Below are 18,842 nucleotides of genomic sequence, written 5' to 3'. Positions count from 1 at the left end.
TAGTGCTTTATCTTGGCTTTGTCTTTCATTTGATGAAGCTTTCATTTAATGGATCTTTGAAAGCCAACAGGCGAGAAGCATGGAAGGCATTGTGCCTAATGAGGGGACTGGGCCAGAGTCTTAGTGCTGTTGCTTGATTAGTTATTAAAAACTTAAATACTATCATGCAAATAACTCGTCTCTCTGGCTGACCTTTGATTCCCTCTCCCCTTTCTTGATTCCAGCATCTTCCCTTGCAGTCAGCTGTGGCTAGTGAAAACCAACATAGTTTCTTTACTGTGAATTATGTGAATGAGTTAGCTGCTATGTAAAACCTTGTGTTTTGTCTATATTCATAATAATGCAGTGTATCACAAGAATCATATCAGGATGTGTTTGTCTGTCATGCCAAGCCTTGCGTGTAGTGCTTGTCATGCCCTTCCACTCCAACAGAAATGTTCATACCCCTGCAAACCAGGAAGGTTCTTTAAAGCACCTCCCCATTTCTCAGCAAATGAATTTTCATTTCTATGGAAACAGACCCAGCAGCCAATCTCAAAGCTGCAAAAGCACTTGTTCTTGCTGGCTAGGGTTTGCAAATACTGTTTTCACTAAGAGAATTTAAACCGACTCCAGTGTTGGGTAGTAGTGTAAATTTTGAGACGTAGAATTAAAAGTAGGGAAAATAGTAACACTGAGCTCTACACTTTGCTCCATTCAGTAGACAGAATTATCCAAACTGAATATAAATTGTATGTCTCTATTCAACCCATGCAATTTTCCTATTTAAATGGTATGTGTCATAGTGTTAGCTTCATAAATATGTGATAGGATACAGCGATTTTAGTATCACAGTTATGGGGGAGCTATGTTACAGGTGATAAAAATACAGTCAAGTTACTATGTTCTCCTAAAAAAAAAGGCAAGAAAAATCCATAGGACTAGTGTGTATCTGTTTTGCCATATTATGTTTTTTTTTGGTGGTGGTGGTGGTGATTTTTTTTTTTTTCTATTTCCCTTTGTTGGTTTCTTTGTGGAAACAAGAGTTTCTATGGAGACAGTGACATCACATTCTGGCTGAAATTTTAAATTTCAGCTGTTACCTGTGGTAGCTTGTATCTTGAAATATGAAAATTTGCGGAGCAGCAAAGCACTACTTTCAGTTAGAGTGTGTTTGAAAGTCGAGGACGTGTGCAGGCTGATGCACACACCGTTTTTCAAGGCGCTTGTGCGTGTTTTTAGGACCTTCACCAACTGAGCACCCACCCTGCTGCAGGTGAGCGGTTTACAACCACCGCCAGCTTCCTGCCTCTCCCAGCGACAACCCCTGCCAAACTTGAAACTGTCCCTTGGACAAGAGGCAACAAATCGTGAGGAAACACTTTATTATTATTTAACCCCAGCGATGGCGTCGCGCCCCAGGCGCGACGCTGGGCCGAGGCAGGAGCAGGCCGCGGCCAGCCATTGCCCGCAGGCCGCTCCTTTCAGCCCCGGGGGCCGGGGGGGGCGGCTCCTTGACGGGTCGAGGCGGGCCCGGGGCGGAGCGCTGTAAGAGTCGGGGCCGGGCCGGGCCGGGCCGTGCCCGGAGCGCAGGGCTGCTATTTTGAAGCGGGGCGGCGGCTGTGGTGGCGGGGAGCCGCGCTATGATGGCGGTGGGGGACGGTGAGTAACGGCGCCATCATAGGGTCGTGTCCTTCCTCATCCTCTTCTTCCCCCCGCGGTGCGGGCGGGCAGGAGGGGGCTCGCTGCTGGGGCCGGGCTGTGTGTGGGGTGAAGGCGTGGGTCGCGGCCGGGCACGGTGCCTCGTTACACAAACCCCTGGAAGTAGGTCAGTGAAGCACTGCGGGATCCATGCCTCTCTCTTCCTTAAAACTGGACGTATGTCCCATCTCCTGGTGGCGGTGGCTTCCTCTGTACCCCTTGTTGTTTTCAGAGAAACTTGACGAGCTGCCGTTGGGTTTGAAGCAAGTTTTAGGATGAACGAAGAGGGCTTTGCATTTGCAAATTACATCCCTACTCCTAAATAATATTTAAACCTCTCTTCTTCCAAAGTTTAAGCACTTAAATTAAGGCAAGAGCTTCTCTCACAAAGTTTAACTACTACAATTAAGGTAAACCTTTTATCTGAATTTGCTAAGACATCAGCAGTAGGAATCCTAGAGAAGACCACTTCTAAAGCATCTTGAAATCTACATTCACCACTTAGTTCTTTGCCTGTGTGGAGCTGAAACAGAGTCAGAGGGAGAAGAGCAGCAAAAGTAAGGCTGTGCTGCACTGTTCAGAATACTCAGGCACTTTTCTGGTGTTTATGTTTTTATTTGTCATCGGCAAGCTGCAAGGGAAGTCAGGGTAAGTAAGCTCTTTGTTGCTCATTTCTTTTCTAACAATGTTTTCCTTAGTGTTTGTTTCCCATGAAGCAGCCTGGTTCTCTGTGATGTAAACATGGATTGTGGTAACTTGCAGATCAAGGGTGCAAGCTGTAGCCTGTTGAAGAATAACTGTATTCCCTAGGCAAAGCCATGGGATTTTTGTGGTTCTGTAATGGTCGAGGTTTATAAAGTGAGGGTGGTTGTGGAGCTCTCCCCGTATAATTAAATTTGTCATTTAACAAAGGCACTAAGAACAAAGTACTGTTCAGGCAGTCAGCTGATGTTCTGTGTGGGAGCTTTGAGCAATAATGCCAGACACAATTAAGAGTGTGTAGGATGATTATGTAGCTGTTGGTCTCTCTTAAAACTGTTGTTTACCACATTTACAAGGAATTCAGTCTTTCGGCATTGTGCTATGAAATTGTTAGGGAAAACAAAACCCTAGGAACTATTAAGAGAACGTTTTGACTTCTATTTCTGAATTGATATGCCTGTTTAGCAGTCATTTTCTGTTTTGTGAGTGTCCTGAAACAATTTGTTTGAAGGTTAGTGATTCAGTAGCCTTTGAGAATTGGCTTTCTTGACAAAATGGTGCTTTATTGTGGCCAGTGTGTATGTTTAACTTACTGCTTGTGAAGGTGGGCTGATGTTTTGAAGGCTGCTGTGCAGGTAGGCCAGAGAACAGAAATTTTAGTTTATTTCATTTGGTTTGCCTAGATATGCTGTAAAATTGCATGGAGTATGTTTGGAAGTACTATATAGAGGTCATAATTTCAACATTTTGCCCTGAGTGCAAGACACTGGCTTGTTCTAACTTTTTGGCATTCTTTCAGTTTTCTTGAGCATGAGCAGAAATGTAAATAAAATGTGGTGCTTAGTTGTTGAATCTTAATCTGATTTCTCAAGTGAAGATTAAAGGGAAGAGCCAAGTCTTCTGTTTATCCCTGTGTTAACTGTCTCAAGCTCTCCAATTTTTTGTTTGGAGCATGTAGAGGAAGAAAACAGTATTGTTTGTGGTCCAGCAAACAATTGAATTGTTACTTCCACTGTACTGAATGCATGCCAATGAGAAAGCATTCAGTGCCTTGATTTAAAGGCATTTCACATACTTCTGTGAATGTGAATGTAGGCCTGTTTGTTCCACAAGTTGCTGAGGAAGCTTAGTCAAGAACTGTTCCTCGCTCTGGATTTCTTGTTTCTTGGAGAAGATGTTGCATTTCTGACCTTATCTGTTGATAAACAGATTAGGATGTCTAGGAGGTAGTAAAGGTATTTGCAGGGTGGCACATTGCGTTGTACATTCCCTTGGTGGCCTGTAGTTCAGTGGCTTCTATCTGTGCTTTGTCACGTTGTCACTCACTTCACTGTGCTACTCTGCTATTTCATAGGTAAGGGACTGTCCTGCTCTCAGTTCAGGAAGATAATTGAAATAAGGAAAAAATTATCTGCCTAAAACTTGGGGCAGGGAGAGGAAGCGTGAAACGGAGATTAGGCAGAAGTTCAGTTTGGATGCAGTAAATATTGCAGTTCCAGATATAAGGTATTTGAGAGCTATCTGAAAGCATCTAATCAGCTTTGTAAGCAGACGTATTTGGTGCCAACACTTGCTGGACTAGCATATATTGAGTGTTATATTTTGGATCATACAGATGAAAGAGAGAAATTTACTTATTGGATTTTTATTTAAGTGACATACAATGTCATGATGTTTCGTAACTTCAAGCACTTGTCATGTTTCAAATGATAAAGTATATGTAACTGATTTAGTTGTGTGTTCTAGTAACTATATGTAAATATAGTAAGAATCATCCTTGTATCTCACTACATATGCATATCAAATTATGAGTTTTGTTTTCTTTCAAAATACCTCATTAATGTATGCATGGTGCTAGAGTATAAGAACAATCTTCTATTCCCTTATGTTCTTCTGAGCGGAAGGCTGTCTTCCTAAGTCTTTAATCTGATTAGTACTTTCTGTAAAATGTGAGTGCTGTCCAGCTTTAATATTTTACTTTCAACTGAAAAAAAAATGGACATGTTAAAGGTACAGAAACTGTAGTTGTGGTTCAGACAATAGCTTGCTTTTAAATATATAAAATTGCCATGTATTTGCATTTTTGGTGTGTATTTATGACTTTACCTTCATTTGGTGCGAGGGTGGAGGCTTTTTAAACCCACGTGGTCCTGTGGATGATGGTAATAAATTTGTTGTTCAGTCGGCCTAGAAAATGGACAGGATGTAGCTGTGATGCTTTCTACTCTCCAGAGCTGCTTCCTGAAGCAAGTATTTTAGACGCTAGCAGAAGGAGGTACTGGGGAATAGAAATGTATCACTTGTTCCCTTTTCTGTTCTTCTTTGGGGCTGTTTCTACGCATGCTAACTGTGCCTGCACTGGCTCCCTTCCCTCTAATTGCTGTGCACTCCTCCTCTTCCATTGTTAGCAGCTGGTAGGCACATTGGTTTGGGAAATGGCTTTACACTCTGTGCTTAAGAGATGAAGGACAGATGCTGTGAGTTGGAATTTGATGGCTGTTCTGAATCAAACCAGTTGGAAGCTTTTCACTGTAAAGTCGTATGGTACTCTCACTGATTAGCATAGGTTATGAGTAGCATTTTGTCTATAAAGTGCGCATACCATTGCTAGTAGCTGTAAAAGAACAGTGGAACAGTGAAACAACTAAGTGGGAGAGGGAGGGAATGTGTAAAGCAGCCAAGGGCTGTATGAAAAGGAACCATTTCTGCTCATAGAATGGATGAACACAGCAAAGTTCAACACTGGTGTGAATTTAAAAAAGCTTCCAGTAAGAAATAAGCAACTGTTTCCTCAATAACAAATGCTTGGAGTTGCAAACGTGAAAACATACACTTAGTTTCTCAAAAGAACCATGGATTCTAGAGTGATAACTACACATATATATTTTTATATATAGGTATATATATATAGTTCTAGAATAATAACTATGAATAAGTTTTGTCTTCTGGTTTCTAAATGAAATTCAGTAAGTGTAAAGGAACTTTTGGTATTCAGTTTCAGGAAGCTTGTGTATGGATGTTTCATTTTTGTTTTGTTTTGTGGTGGAGGTTGTTTTTTTCCTTAAGCATGACAATTCACTGAAAAGGTTTCCAGATATGCTTAATTTGGCATCTGGAAGTGTTAGTTGCTTTTGGAGTATGTTTGTGTTTTTAGGAATAAGTTATACGGAGGGAAAAAACCTTCTTGGTGTTTCAATTAATAGCCTATTTTTTGAAACAACTTTGATTAATCCAGACTATGGCGTTTATATATATATAATATTATGTATGTATATAATATATATACATTTTTAATTTGTGTGTATATATATTAAAAATGTAAATTTTGAAATGAGTGTTAGAATTGCCAACGGCCCAAGGAGAAATTTATAGTCTACTAAGCATTTTCTTCGACAGATGTTGAAAGATTCTTTCACATGACTAATTGGATATTTGCCTTGCTTGGTAATGTTCATCTTTGTTATCTATTAAATATGAAGTGTTACTGTTTCTATGTCATTTTTAATAAAGTCTAGCTGTTGTAAATACTGAAAAGAAACTAAGCCATAATTGGATCATTTCAGATTATGTTCTTCAGAAGTAAGGATTCTGCTATAACATTCACCTCAGTCAGATTCCACTCTGTATATTACGTTTAGAAAGGTACCTTAGTTTCAAAGACTTGTGTTCATGGTTTGTGCATCCTTTCCTTTCTTAACTCCATCAAAATATGCTTCTATAGGAAAACAGGAAAGAGCCTTCTAGTGCTTTTGAAAACCAGCTATATCTGTAGATTCTTACAAGAAGTAGCTGTAATTTAAAATTCAGAGGAGTTGTACAGTTGTATGGAATATAGGCAATGGGATTTTTGTGGTTACCAGTTTAATGGTATAGGTTCACATGTATTTAATTGATTGTAAAAATCCTGCTCTTCAACTGTGAAACATTTCAAAGCCTTCAGAACTGTGGATGGTTGGAGCCTCAGGGAAGGTCAGGAAAAGGGATAAAGATGCAGAGAAAAACTTTGAACAGCCTTGAGGAGAAACTTGCTGTCTTAAAACTAGATATTTTTGCTTTCGTGGAATGCCAGAACTCCGTGAAGTTCCTTGGCCACCCGAGCAATTAACCTAAGTAGATCTATTTTTGCCAAAATACCCTTTTACCATCAATGATCATTTTGTGTGTAGAACTGGTAAAAGTCTCTAAAGCAATTTACTTCTGAAATAAAAAGTTTGCTATTGAACTTTAGGGCCAAGAACACTTCTGCACAGATTTTTTGGTCTAAAATCAGCGTTGGTCTGAAATTTTTGGTCTAAATTTCAGCATTGACTTGATTTATTTATTTTTTGTAAACTCCTTAGAAACATTGAGGAGAGCATGTAAAATGTTTAATTTGGGGATTAGGTGATTTTCTTACAGAAGAAAAATGGCATCTACTGAAACTGTCTAGCTGCATGCCAGACACTTCCGATTTTTCAGATCTGATGTGAGGTGGTATATTCCTAATTAATATTGTGAAATTTAAATAGTTAAACTCAAATGTTTGTATGAATGAACTAGGTACTGAAACTACTGCAAATGGTTCCTTCCTCAATGGGTGCCAGTTGCTTGACTGACTTAGCTACTGGTACAAAGGCCATGGTCCTTTTTTCTCACTTCTCTGAACTAAAGTACCTCATGTTGTTGTAATTTACGCATAGTGGATTCTAACCAAATATAATGCGTTTTCATATTAAATATAATTGTTTTAAAATACATTAAGGGATTTGCTTAAAATACGCTAAAATACGTTAAGGGATTAGTACATACTAAAGCTATTGAGAGTAGATAGTCAGTGTACAAGCAAAGGAAACTTGTGAAGAAAGAAAGAAAAAGACTTAGGGAGCCTATGTAATGAGACCATGCCCACTGAGCAAAGAGCAGCTATGAAGTTGTAGAATATTTTAAAGATGAATAGCACAGGCTTATACTTCAAGAAAGTACTTGTACCAATAGCTTTTTTCAGGGTAACTTTAGCAGCTGGAGTGAAGTGTTTCTCCAAGAAATCAGGTCTTCAGTAAGCAGGCTACAACAGTTAAATAAAGCACAGCTTTTGATGTAAATAACAAGTCTTTTTTTTTTTTCTCTTGTAGCTCATAGATTTACCAGCCATGAAGAAGGTAAAAATCCTCTTCAAACCTTTTATTTCTTTGTGGTTATTACTATTTTAAATGAACTACCCAATTTCATTATAATCACTGTCTGGGTAGAGAGACTTTATATGGGAGTATTCATATTCATTTGCCACAGGTCCTGATTGTTTCAGAATTTCCTGCCCCTCTCAGCTTTCCTTCTAAAATTTCATAGAAGAGTACCCACCTCAGCACAGGTGTTTAAAATTTTACTTTGTGTTGGAACAGAGGAGTATTCCCATCAGTTACAGCGATACAGGTACTGAATCAACCTATGTCTTTACATTATCAGAAATTATTTACTTGTGATTTCCTCTACAGATAATGTCTCTCTTCCTTCTATGCTTTTTTTTTGATTGTTATTCCCACAACACTATGTTAACATGTTAGCACTGAGTGTAGTGTGGCCTTTAAACAACAACATCCTAGAAATGTTGAGGAAAAATAAGACTAAGTATGTACTTTTTTCATGTTTAATTGTGAATCCTGCTGTAGATGGTGCCTTGTCATGAATTCTAGAAATCCTGGCTATCCTTTTCTTCCCCCTCCCTCTTCCCTTTACTGACTAAATTATGCTTTAGTTACTGGTAGGCCATAGACTGCTAGGTGCTGATTTAGGAGGCTATTCAATGCACCTGAGGAAAGCTGTGAATAAAGCTGTTGACTTTCAAAGTACGGAAATACTGACTGCATCTTCAGTATGGAGTAACATTTGGGAAATGCATAACAAAGGAAAGCCCAATTGGAAGGTAAATAATTTAAAATTGACTAAAGGAAATAGTTCTGCAAATGCAACTGGACAGTGGAAATCATTTTACAGGTGCTGCAAATGTTAAAGATAGATCCAGATTTGCAGAATCCTTCCCTTAATTGTAGTAGATAATGATAAAAATGAGAAAATTACTTCAGTTTGAGGAAGATATTTCAGATCTAGAGACTGGGACAAAGCTTGACTTGGAAGGAGAAATAAGCTCAGTTGCTTGTTTTGGCTTTTTTGCAGCTTTGTTTGAAACTTTGTCTTCTAAATCCTGTCTTTCAGATAGACAGTAGAGTTTATGGAGTGTAAGACTGGCTTTTATTTGGGGTGAGGAAAATACTATTGGAATATTTTATATTTTTACTGAATTAAGTCTTCTCTGAAGATAGTCTTTCATGAAACTGTTGAGGGAAATGGATAAATTATTAGTATAATTAGATAGGCTTTAAGAAATGGGGATAATTGTTGTGGCAAGTGTGATTGCCATCCCTAAATATTTATTTTCTAAATGTCTCTCTCAGGTCTAGTTTCTTCTTTCCAGTTTTCCCCTCTTCTCTTGCCACATTCATTTAGATTCTTGGTGGTATGTTTTGCTTCTTTTGTTTTGTTTGTTTCAAGGCGCATCTGACATGGACCTATTTCACTGTGCTGTAGCGATCAGTGGAGTGTGGTAGAGCCGTGCTCCACCTCGCAATCTTACTGGAAAGTTAGGGGAACATTATGCTGTTGATCCAATTAAAAAATTGTGACACATTTGGCTGATTTGTTTACCCCATTCCTGTTATTGTTTGGGGTTTCCTGTGCTTGTGTTTTTTGGTTGTTTGTTTTAAGATGTTGTAGTCCACTAGAACTGCCTGAAAAAAATGGCATGTGAAGTAAATTTGGCTTCAGAATTGGTTGCAATACATTGATTGTGTTTCTTTATTTGTTCTGTTTTCTGTGCTTTGTTGTTTATTTTGCTGTTGGTTGGTGTGTTTTTTCTTTTTTCTTTTTATTTCCTTTACCTTCACTGGCACAGGGATAATGACTGGGAATTCTGCCTTTGTGTTCGGTCTAAAGCATCTTGGGTGTGCTTCAGCTGCCTAAACCTAGGCAGATAGTGCCTTTTAAGATGCTCTGCAGCTTCCAGCTGAGCCATGTCGTACAGAGTGTGGCACAAGACCTGCAGGAGATGGATGCCCTTCTGGAATGTCAGCTGGAGGTAGACAGGATGCCCAGGACTGTCTAAACTGGGTTTAGAATGAATGGGCGTAGGCAGCCGAATCTGTCCTTTGTGGTAGGACAAACAGATTCCTGCTGTATGGAATGCCTGATGTGTAAGGGATAAAGTGCTTGCTAAATAGTGTGGGGCATTGGCTTGAAGTATGGGTTAGAAGGATCAACTAACCTGATGCATCCCTATTGCTTGCGGCTTCCTTTTCACGCTTGGTGGAAGTTGTTGCAGGCGTACCAGTTCAGCTGGAAGCGAGCTACTGACTCAGTCCCAGCTGTTCAAGTAGTTAATGCTGGCTATGTCTGTGCAGCGTCAACTGGCAGTTGGAGCCTCTTGGTAGGTGCAGGATGTGGGAGGGAAAGGTTGGGAGTTGAATCTACTTGTCATTGTTTTGCTGAGGTGTGATTTTGCAATAATGTTTTTATAAACAGTTTGTGTGTTTGTGGTGTGGAAGAGGAACTGTTAAAGAGTAGTCCGAAATCATAGTATCTGTTAGCAATACTTGAAAGAAGAATGGTTATAGGAAGGACATGTTTTAACAAAAATCAAGGTTTAGAAGCGGTTTTACTAGACTGTCCTCTTTGACTACTCTGTACATGCTTTAAAACACTACATATTGGTATTCACAGCCCGTGCAAGATCTTGACTGCTGCTTTTTTTGCCTTTATGGCCAGCTTTAGTTCACTGTTACTGCAAGGGATCTTGTTTTTTTTTTTTTCTTACTGTGGTGTTACTTAGGGATCTGCTTTAAGATCAGTTATCTTCTGATTAGCTTCTTCTGAGTAGCATGAGTAGAGTGTAGAAATTCAATTTCTACAGGCATGTAGATGATGATGCATTTCTTTCATTATTGTCTGTGACTTAGAAAATATTAGATATTAAACATCACATCAATTCTATTACTCGTAAGACCAAATAAGTAAAGGCTTGAGTTGTGGTAGCAAGAAATTAATTTTCACTTAATATATATCAGCACTAAAATATTTTTTCTCTAGATATGAAAAGGTTTAGATTCTCTTTTGTCCCTGCATACATCTGTAATTACCATTATTGCTTGATAACCAAATCAGAGTAAATAGGTTGTTAAGAAGTTTTCAGCACTGGGAGTACTGGAATGTTCTTTGAATATTGAGTTTGGTTTTAAGTACTTATCCTTTGACATGTCTGAATAATTTTTAAAACAGGCAACACATATGCATAATTTGGCCACCGAGGGTAGTGCTACATGACAGAACGATATCCTTTATCTTTCAGTTATTTTTAATTCAAATTGCATAGTGTGTTACTTAAGAATTTTAGTATTTGAATCTTTGCTGTGGTTCACAAATCTGGTTTCTGTTTCTAGTAGAACAGCTGTGTCTGGATTTAATCTTTGAATAACTTTATGAAACTTACAGAACTTACAGTTTACCAAACTCTAGAGCCTAATCTGTTGGTCAGGTTGGCTGGTTTGTTTGTTTTACTAGAAACACTCAATTGACTCTTCTGAAAAGTTTTGTAGAAGTGTGCCTGAACTCCTGGATACCAGTTCACTTGCTACGGAGCCCTTGTAGAACACATGCTGACTGCGGAGCTCTCATTCCTCTACTATAGAGGAGAAAACTTGTAATGCTGGAACTTGTGTTGCTAGCTTTATGAATATAACAACCTTTTTTGGTACTTTTCTAGCTGGAAGTTCTTCATCTGGAAGCAAAGTTGTACCAGAGTAAGAACCTTTGGTGCTCTCTAGGTTTCTTCAGGAGCTTTTGGCAATACTAGATTCCAGGCTTTCCTCTGTGGGGAAGTACTTAGCACCAATACTCTTACTACTATGAAGATACTGAGTACAAGGACAGTCTTAGGAGATTTAACTGAGATGTGGTCTCTTTCATTAATTGTGTTCTTCCTTTCACATGTTTTGTACATTTCTAGCAATTCATACAGGTTTTTATTCTCATTTTCAATAGCTTGGAACTTTGTTATAAATGCTGCTAGGAGAGTGCTCTTTCAGCTGTCAGGTATATTTGCAAATGTACAGTTAGACATGTTGAAAGTGTTTGGCCTTGTAAATTATCTTAATACACTTTAAATTGCTTTTAGTTGTTTTTCTCAAAGCCATTCTAGATTGAAAACATTTGCATCCTTCAGATGGACTTGATTTGAAACTATCAATTATACTTAGTCTTTTATGGCTTCCATTGGAGAAAATAATTTCATTTGCAGACTACACAAAACTAGCGTTACAGTCATAGCTGGGTGCTGTCAGTACAACCGTCATCACGCTGCATACGGGGAGTCAGTAGCTTCAGCCCTTTTCTGGGAGCTAACTGGGGGCATGTAGTAAATTGTCTCAGCTCCGCTGGCTTTTGTAGACCCACACCTTGCTTCTGCCCTGCGGATTAACAGTTGTACCTCGAGCCAGAGGTCTGGGCGCTGGGCTACATGGAAGTGCTTTTGTGAGAGAGGCAAACAAGTGTCATGGCATGCAAGTGAGAATGTGTGGAAAGCATGTATTCATGGAAGATTGCATGTTTCAGGTATTCACAAATACTTCTAGGGGTCTTTCTGAAAATGAAGTGTTTCTAAAGATAAATCGGTATTACGCTGTTAATAAAGCCTAGGGAAATAAAACTGTGAAGGCCTAAACGGGTGGAGAAAAACTTTAGGTTTCTGTGAAAGGTGGTACAAAATTTTCCTGTTCTTTATTAAAAAAAAAAATACACCTCAACACTTACTACTTTAGCCTTAAAACTTAGAATTAAGATGGTAATGTGCTGTAACTTGTGGTGAGTGTACTTCAATTTTTTTTTACATAAATCATGAAAAAGACCAATTAAGAATGTCTGTGTATCAGTGGCCAAGGTGAGTTCTGTGATTCAAAAAATCCCTTTGCATTTGAAGGGGTGGGGAAAACAGAAATGGAAAAAATGGCTTTTTAAAGGCTAGGTTTTTCTGTGGACAGAAAAAGTGTATGAAACTATTTCATAGGGTAGGTTTTTAATCCAGTGTTAACAATGTTTGGTATATGAAAAAAGTCTTTGAGGTTTAGAAATATGACTATATTATCCAGAGCATTGTTTAATATATGGGCCCCTAATTATCCAACATGTTGGTAACTAGGAATGTTTGGTTCCCAGAGTACAGTGTTGTTTGGGGTTGTTCAGTTTCTGTTGTTAGGTTTTTTTTTTTTTGGGGGGGGGGGGGGGGGGTTTGATTAGGAGATTTTGCTTAAATGAGCAAATGCTCACTTCATATTTTTAACGTTATGCTGTAAATAAATTCATTTTTTTCAAAGGCCTCTTGTGCAATATTTGCATATCAATGCTGCATTGTTGTGCAGTTGGGTAGTAGCATGAAATGTAGCCTGTTTCATTTTGTATATTAAAAATCAAAAATGTTTTTCTTGCTTTATTTGAATATTTACATTTGATCTGTTTTCACAATAGCATATTGATGTGTCAGTGTTGGTCTGTTCAGGCTGCTTAAAAATTTGCAAGATATTACCTAATGCTGTTCTAAAATTACCTGTAGCATTGCAGGCGTCCTAGACTTTAACCATCGTCATTTGCATCCCTATTACAGTATGAGGCTTATTCCATTCAACCTGGCATCGGGCTGGTGGTGTTCCCTGTTCAAAACCGTGATGCCTGGCTCTATTTGTGCTGCTGGGAGCACAAGCAGCAGGGATGGGAATGCATCCGCCTTCCCAGCCCTTGGGCTGTGTAGCCCCATGCTGCTCCCGCAGCAATGTGGGGCCAGGGGGCGATGCCGTGCCCCACACCTGGCAGATCTGCACCCTAGTGAGCATGGGGAGCTTCTCTTACAAGTTGGTGTTTGTGAGAGAGGAGAGGGTGGGATGAGCACCATGCAAGGTGTCGCTGTGTGTCCAGACGTTTCTTGTGCTTTTTTTTGCTGTTTCTTTAATCGTCAAGATTTTTTTAGTGCAGTACACAGCTTTTCACTAGTGCTAGAAAAATGCCTTTGCTACAGGACCAGTGATCTCTGACATGTTAAATGTGGGTTGTTCTAATGTTAGGTTTTGCTGCGAATGCTGCAGAGAGGGGAAAAGCCTTGCTTTACCATTTTAATGAAAGCTGCTTCCCTTTGGGAGGCTATATTATTAAATATAGCTGACATTTTGCTGGAAACAAGCTCTGGATAAGCAACGGGTAAATAGTCTCCCTTCCAGAGATAACAAGGGTTTGCAATTAATTTTATTTTTTTAGACGTGACAGGTTTTAAAGAAGGTAATATGCTAAATTGGTCTTCTATTACTGTAGTGCAGCTGGGGCTCAGCCTTGCCCATTTTAGTTATTATGGGAACCATAGGCTGGTATATTTTCCATGTCGACGCTTACAGACAAATCCTTCCTCCACCAAGCGGATTGATAAACGGTTGTGTTCTGCTGCAGGTTTTGTTTTCTAAAGCACTGAGGCCGCTTTAGCGACTAGAGTTTAATCCCTTCCTTGCTTAGATATTAACAAACCTGTGCTCATAGGAGAGAGGAGCACAAACCCCGGAGTGCGGTGGGCAGGCGCTCTGATGGCTTGAATGCAGAATGGCAATTGTGGTGGACGCCGCATGTGGGAACGCATTTATTTGCAGGAAGGATTCCCACCTTCTCCTTGCTGATGATGTCACCTCGCAGCCCATTGGCTCTGCCGGCACCTAGTGCGGGGAAGGCAGAGAAAGATGCCGGCACAAACCTCAGCAGAGGATCTGGGGTGTTTGCAAGCAGGTTCCCATCACATCTTCGCTTAGGGTTGAGAATTCACTGTGTTGCGGCCATGTGAAGTGCTGGGTCTGTCCTAGGGCGAGGGGATTTGCGAGCTATCAGAGGAATGAGGCGGCTGATCTGCAAGCGGATCTGCGATTGTAAGTTGAAAAATCTGTGTGGAAGGAAGGAGGCAGGGAGTGCTGGTAGACACATTGTGGGAGGATGTGCAGCAGAAAAATGCATGCGTGAGTAAAAGGAGAAAAAGGAGAAGCTGTAGACTGCAGTGATAAAAATCATATTAAGGGCTGTCCTTTGGGGAAAATATTCAGAAATGGGCAAAAAAAATCAATCTGTTAAAAGATAATTTCCTTTTGTGGGAATGAATGTGTAGGATTCATTTTCTGCATGCAATTTTAGAGTGTTTAATTAAGGAGGCAAAAGAATGTTTTATAAGCACTTACTGTATAGAAAATGCTGTTTCCCATTGTCATTTTATTCCCAGGTCACAGACAGAGGACAAAGTGATAAATCCTTTTTTTATTTATGCATTTTGTGAATCTGTGAAATGTGAAGCAAAACAGCTGATCAACAAATAAATATACCTCCATTCTAATGGTTTTATTTTTATTTAATGTATCCTTTTCCAGACAAAAGCTTTGATGATGAAGAGTCGGTGGATGGAAATAGGCCATCATCAGCTGCTTCAGCCTTTAAGGTTCCTGCACCTAAAAAGCCAGGAAATCCTTCCAACAGTACAAGAAAGCCAGGTTCGGCTGGTGGGCCTAAGGTTGGAGGTAATGTAAACCTATTCAGTCCCTAATAGGTGTTCCCAGAAACCTTGCTAAGAGTGGGTACAAAACAGAACTTTGGGAGGTGATGTTTAATTCATGACTGCAGTATTCTTTGCAGAGCTGGAAACAGTAAGGGATCATCTTTTATGTAATTAGTTGTATGTAAAGGTGTGTGCATGTCTGTCTGGCTTTGTGGATGTACATTTAGCTTATAGAGGCCTCTGATAAATGAAACAAACATCTGGAGTTGGTAGTTGTGTTGGTAAAAATGAGTATATGGGTGCTTTTTTGATGGAATCCACACATCACTTACTGTATAAATGAATGTATTGTGAATTTCTGGAGTAGATCTGTGTATGTGAGATTTTTTACTCTAAGGTCTACACCATTTCACATGGCAAGAAAGGGCAAGCCATCAATCGTGTACCTCAACAGAGGTACGTAGTGCAGCTGAATGACTCCTCTTACTCCTTAAACTGTCAGAGTAATGTGAAATTGGTTGTAGAAGACAAAAATGAAGGCCAAAACACTTGCCAGATTTTTTTGCATGGTGGACTTCAAAGCAGGGTAATGATGATGCTGACTAATTGTAACTGTTGAATGTGGACATCCTCCCCCTTCCTTTTTTTTTCTTTTTCCTTTTTAATAGTGAGGAGGGGCAGAATCTGACAAGCAACTGTTTACTGCTTAAAAAAAAATAACAGCTTTTTTGATGGTTCATGTACACATTCAGAAAAATACATAATTAAGTGGAAGTATACCATGCTTCAGGTATGGCATTTTATGAAAAAAATGATTTTTTTTTTATTAAGGGATTTTTTGAGTCATTTTTTTCCAGAGCCTATTCATGAAACATTCTCTTATATGAACTCCAAAGCAAAGAAAAAAATTGAACTAAGGTATACATGCCAAACAAACTGCCTTATGCATTTGCTTGTCAATAAGATATAGCTCATGTTGTGACAATTTATTGCATCTCTTACGTGATCTTCAGACTTCCTAATATATTGAAAGATTCCCATAGGGTGGGATCAATGGTGCTATAGTACAACTCGTGCTTACAACTCAGTGAATCACGAAGCACCACTTAAAAGATTTCATAAAGGAAGCTGTCTCTTGAAAGTAACTATTAGTATTTTTTGTTATTTGTGTACCTTCTTTAAGTTAAAGCATGGTTTGTTTGGTTGGTTGGTTTTTACATGCAAGATGTAGTACCAGAACTGAACACTTAGGATTCTTGTTTCTTTCAATATAAGTATAGTTGATGTCTGTCTAATATTAAGTATAAGTGTTTGTTAATGAGGAATTGCTTTTACATTTGGACTTGTGAAAAACCTTTCCGATAAAAGCCCGAAGGTAAGAGAACAGGGAAAGGGAAATAAGATCAGAATAAACACTTAACTGGTTAATCAGTTTATCTAGAAATTTGATAGATAAAGAGTTAATTAAAAAAAAATGTTGGTTTTCCTCCCTTGCCTATATTGCCAATCTTTAGAAAATAATAAAATGAAAAAAAAATGGAATAAGGACAACATTTAAGCATGCCAAAAATAGAGCATTTGGGTCGTTCCTTGTTTTATACCTTCTCCTTTCAACTTCAATATTCTTCACAAAATGTCTAGAAGGTAGAAATGTGCCTTCTGGTCTTCAGTTCAGTGCTGAAACTAGTTTTGTCTAGTAACCAGCTTGCTAGCAGATAGAAATGTTAAATGTCAGCATTTAGAGGGCCTTACCCTTCTGCATAGGATTTAAAAATCCTGCATCTCCTAGCCTATCAAAAAGCATTAGTGAAGGTGCCATTTGTATTTCTCAGTCAAGTTATCTTCTAGAAATGAAGAGTTTCCCCTAACTTTATTCATATGAACAGTGGACCTAGTTTAGATGAGAGGTCTATGTATAGCCTACTACCCTGTCTGACAGGAGTCAGAAATGGTTGCTAGATAAATGCACATGAACAGGGCAAGTGTCCAGAAGCACACGGTCTTAACCGCATGAAAGCACTGGGTTTAGAGAGCTTCACTCCACAGAGAACCATGGGCTTCAAGGAGTCCAGTTAGGGCATCTTATTCTGCTTATCTTGAGACTTTGTGGTTCTTTTTGCATGTGAACAAACCTGATCTCTTTTGTATCCACTTTCTGTCTGGGTCTGCTTTACAGGCATCTAAAGGACACCTGAGATTTTTTTTTTCAGCCCCCAAATTACTTTCTTTGGCAGTCTGTGGTTCTAGCAGTTGTCTGCTCTTGCTGATTTACTAGGGCTCTACCACGTGCAGCCCCGAATCCTGCTCACTACTGCATTACGAGCCTGTAAATGATGGGGATGTTGTTGGCTCACCTTTCCCTCCTAAGCACTGGCCGCAGGTGTTTCAGGACTAACTGCTTGCTTTACCATTCTGCCACATGTTGATCCTGCTTACTTAAGTTGTCTCCGACTCTGTGCATGTGAGTGTACAGGTATGTATACATATCAAGAATTTACATTTCAGCCCTGGAGGAAGAAGCCACAGCAGTTCCATATCTGTGTTGCTTTTTCTTTATTTTTAACAAAGTTCTTACAGGTCATCTCAGTGACCCGCAGCTGAAACAATCCTTCACTGCAGATTCTTCTCTTTAAGCTTGTGTAACCAGGTAGAACTGTCAGTGCAGGTGGAAATTATGCTGAGCATAGGCTGAGGTTGCTAGAAGTTGATTTACTTAAAACTAGTTATTGCATTCCAGAGATCCTTTTCCCCGACGATGCTACTTTAGAAAGACGTTTTTCCTTCCCCCTCCCCCCTCCCCCCCCCCCATTCCAAAAGGAAGTGGAGGTGAGTCTGGCTTAAGGCTAAGAAAATTAAACCTCTTAGCCATGTTGCTCGCCTTCTTTTATGGTGATATCTCTTGAATTGGGTGTATGCTTGGCTTTTCATTACATACGTTATGGAGATATTTCTTATTTAAGAAATCGATTGCTTTCTAGATGCACTGTTTGAGTGCAATGACCCATCCAGGAAAAAGAGATTTTCAGTGTGGTGGGTACTTAAATTACTGTAGGAAATACACTTCGGTGGCACTGGAAGTGCAAAATCATTGTCCAGGGAAGGCAGGTGAAGCAGGTATGTACATTAGCAATAACAATGCCCTACGGGGTGGGGGGGGTGGATTGTATCTTCTAGAGCTAGGAATTATTATTCAAGATCCCTTCCTGCCCACAGTAGGGATGGGAGAGATTGTAGACCTGTACATATGCTGGCAGGTGTGATTAGGTGTGATTAAGTCTGTGGAAGATAGCTTGCCAGAAAAGTATCAGAGTGGGCAGCATTAGCAGGGTACTACTCTGGGTGTAAGAAATCCAGCAGTCTGTTTCTCATCTGATTTTACTTCTTGGAGGTTTTCAGACCCTGACCTTCTTGCCTGTGAAGAATAAGAAGTACTGGATCTTCAATTTAATGGGACAATGTTTTGTCTGGCATATTTCTTATTCCATGGTTGATACACTTCCCCAAACCAGTCATTTGCCACGAAATGCAGTGTCCCACACAGCTGATCTATTTATTTCTGACACAGTTGTTTTCAGCTATTCACTGGAGTGGCAGAGCCTCTCTCCAAGGCCACCTCCTTGAGAATGCACACACCGTGCATTCTGCACTCCAAGAAATGGATACTCACAGGCTCTTGGCAGTAAGGCATGCCATGTTTCGGTAGAAAGAGACACCATAATTTAAAGTAGGAACTGGCTTAAGTTGAGTATGTTAGCCAAATGAACTATATTCTTGTCTCTGTGTTCTTCAAGATCTCTTAGAGGGCTGTGGCAGGTTTTCTTGCCAATGTGAACTCCTTTCCAAGACTTCTAGGGAATTGTTCCTTTGTTTC

The 18,842-nt window shown here is 39.5% G+C and overlaps 1 protein-coding gene across 38 annotated transcripts in view; it reads left to right on the top strand.

Moving 5' to 3' along the window:
* CLASP2 (cytoplasmic linker associated protein 2) overlaps positions 1–18,842 on the top strand; it is a 142,438-nt gene that overhangs the window by 34,072 nt on the left and 89,524 nt on the right. For 14 of the 38 annotated variants that reach the window (XM_080580048.1, XM_080580070.1, XM_080580037.1 and 11 more), the window contains 2 exons: positions 7,494–7,520; positions 14,847–14,993. In XM_080580048.1, the coding sequence (XP_080436174.1) occupies positions 7,494–7,520; positions 14,847–14,993 (174 nt within the window). Of the gene's footprint in view, positions 1–1,489; positions 1,642–7,493; positions 7,521–14,147; positions 14,358–14,846; positions 14,994–18,842 lie in introns of those variants that run through there. The other 24 variants (XM_080580059.1, XM_080580073.1, XM_080580072.1 and 21 more) reach the window with 7 other exon arrangements.

This window comes from Anser brachyrhynchus (assembly GCF_964034855.1).
Source record: "Anser brachyrhynchus genome assembly, chromosome: 2".
NCBI lineage: Eukaryota > Metazoa > Chordata > Aves > Anseriformes > Anatidae > Anser > Anser brachyrhynchus.
The sequence above is the reverse complement of the archived record's forward strand: the minus strand, read 5'-3'. Positions and strand labels throughout refer to the sequence as shown.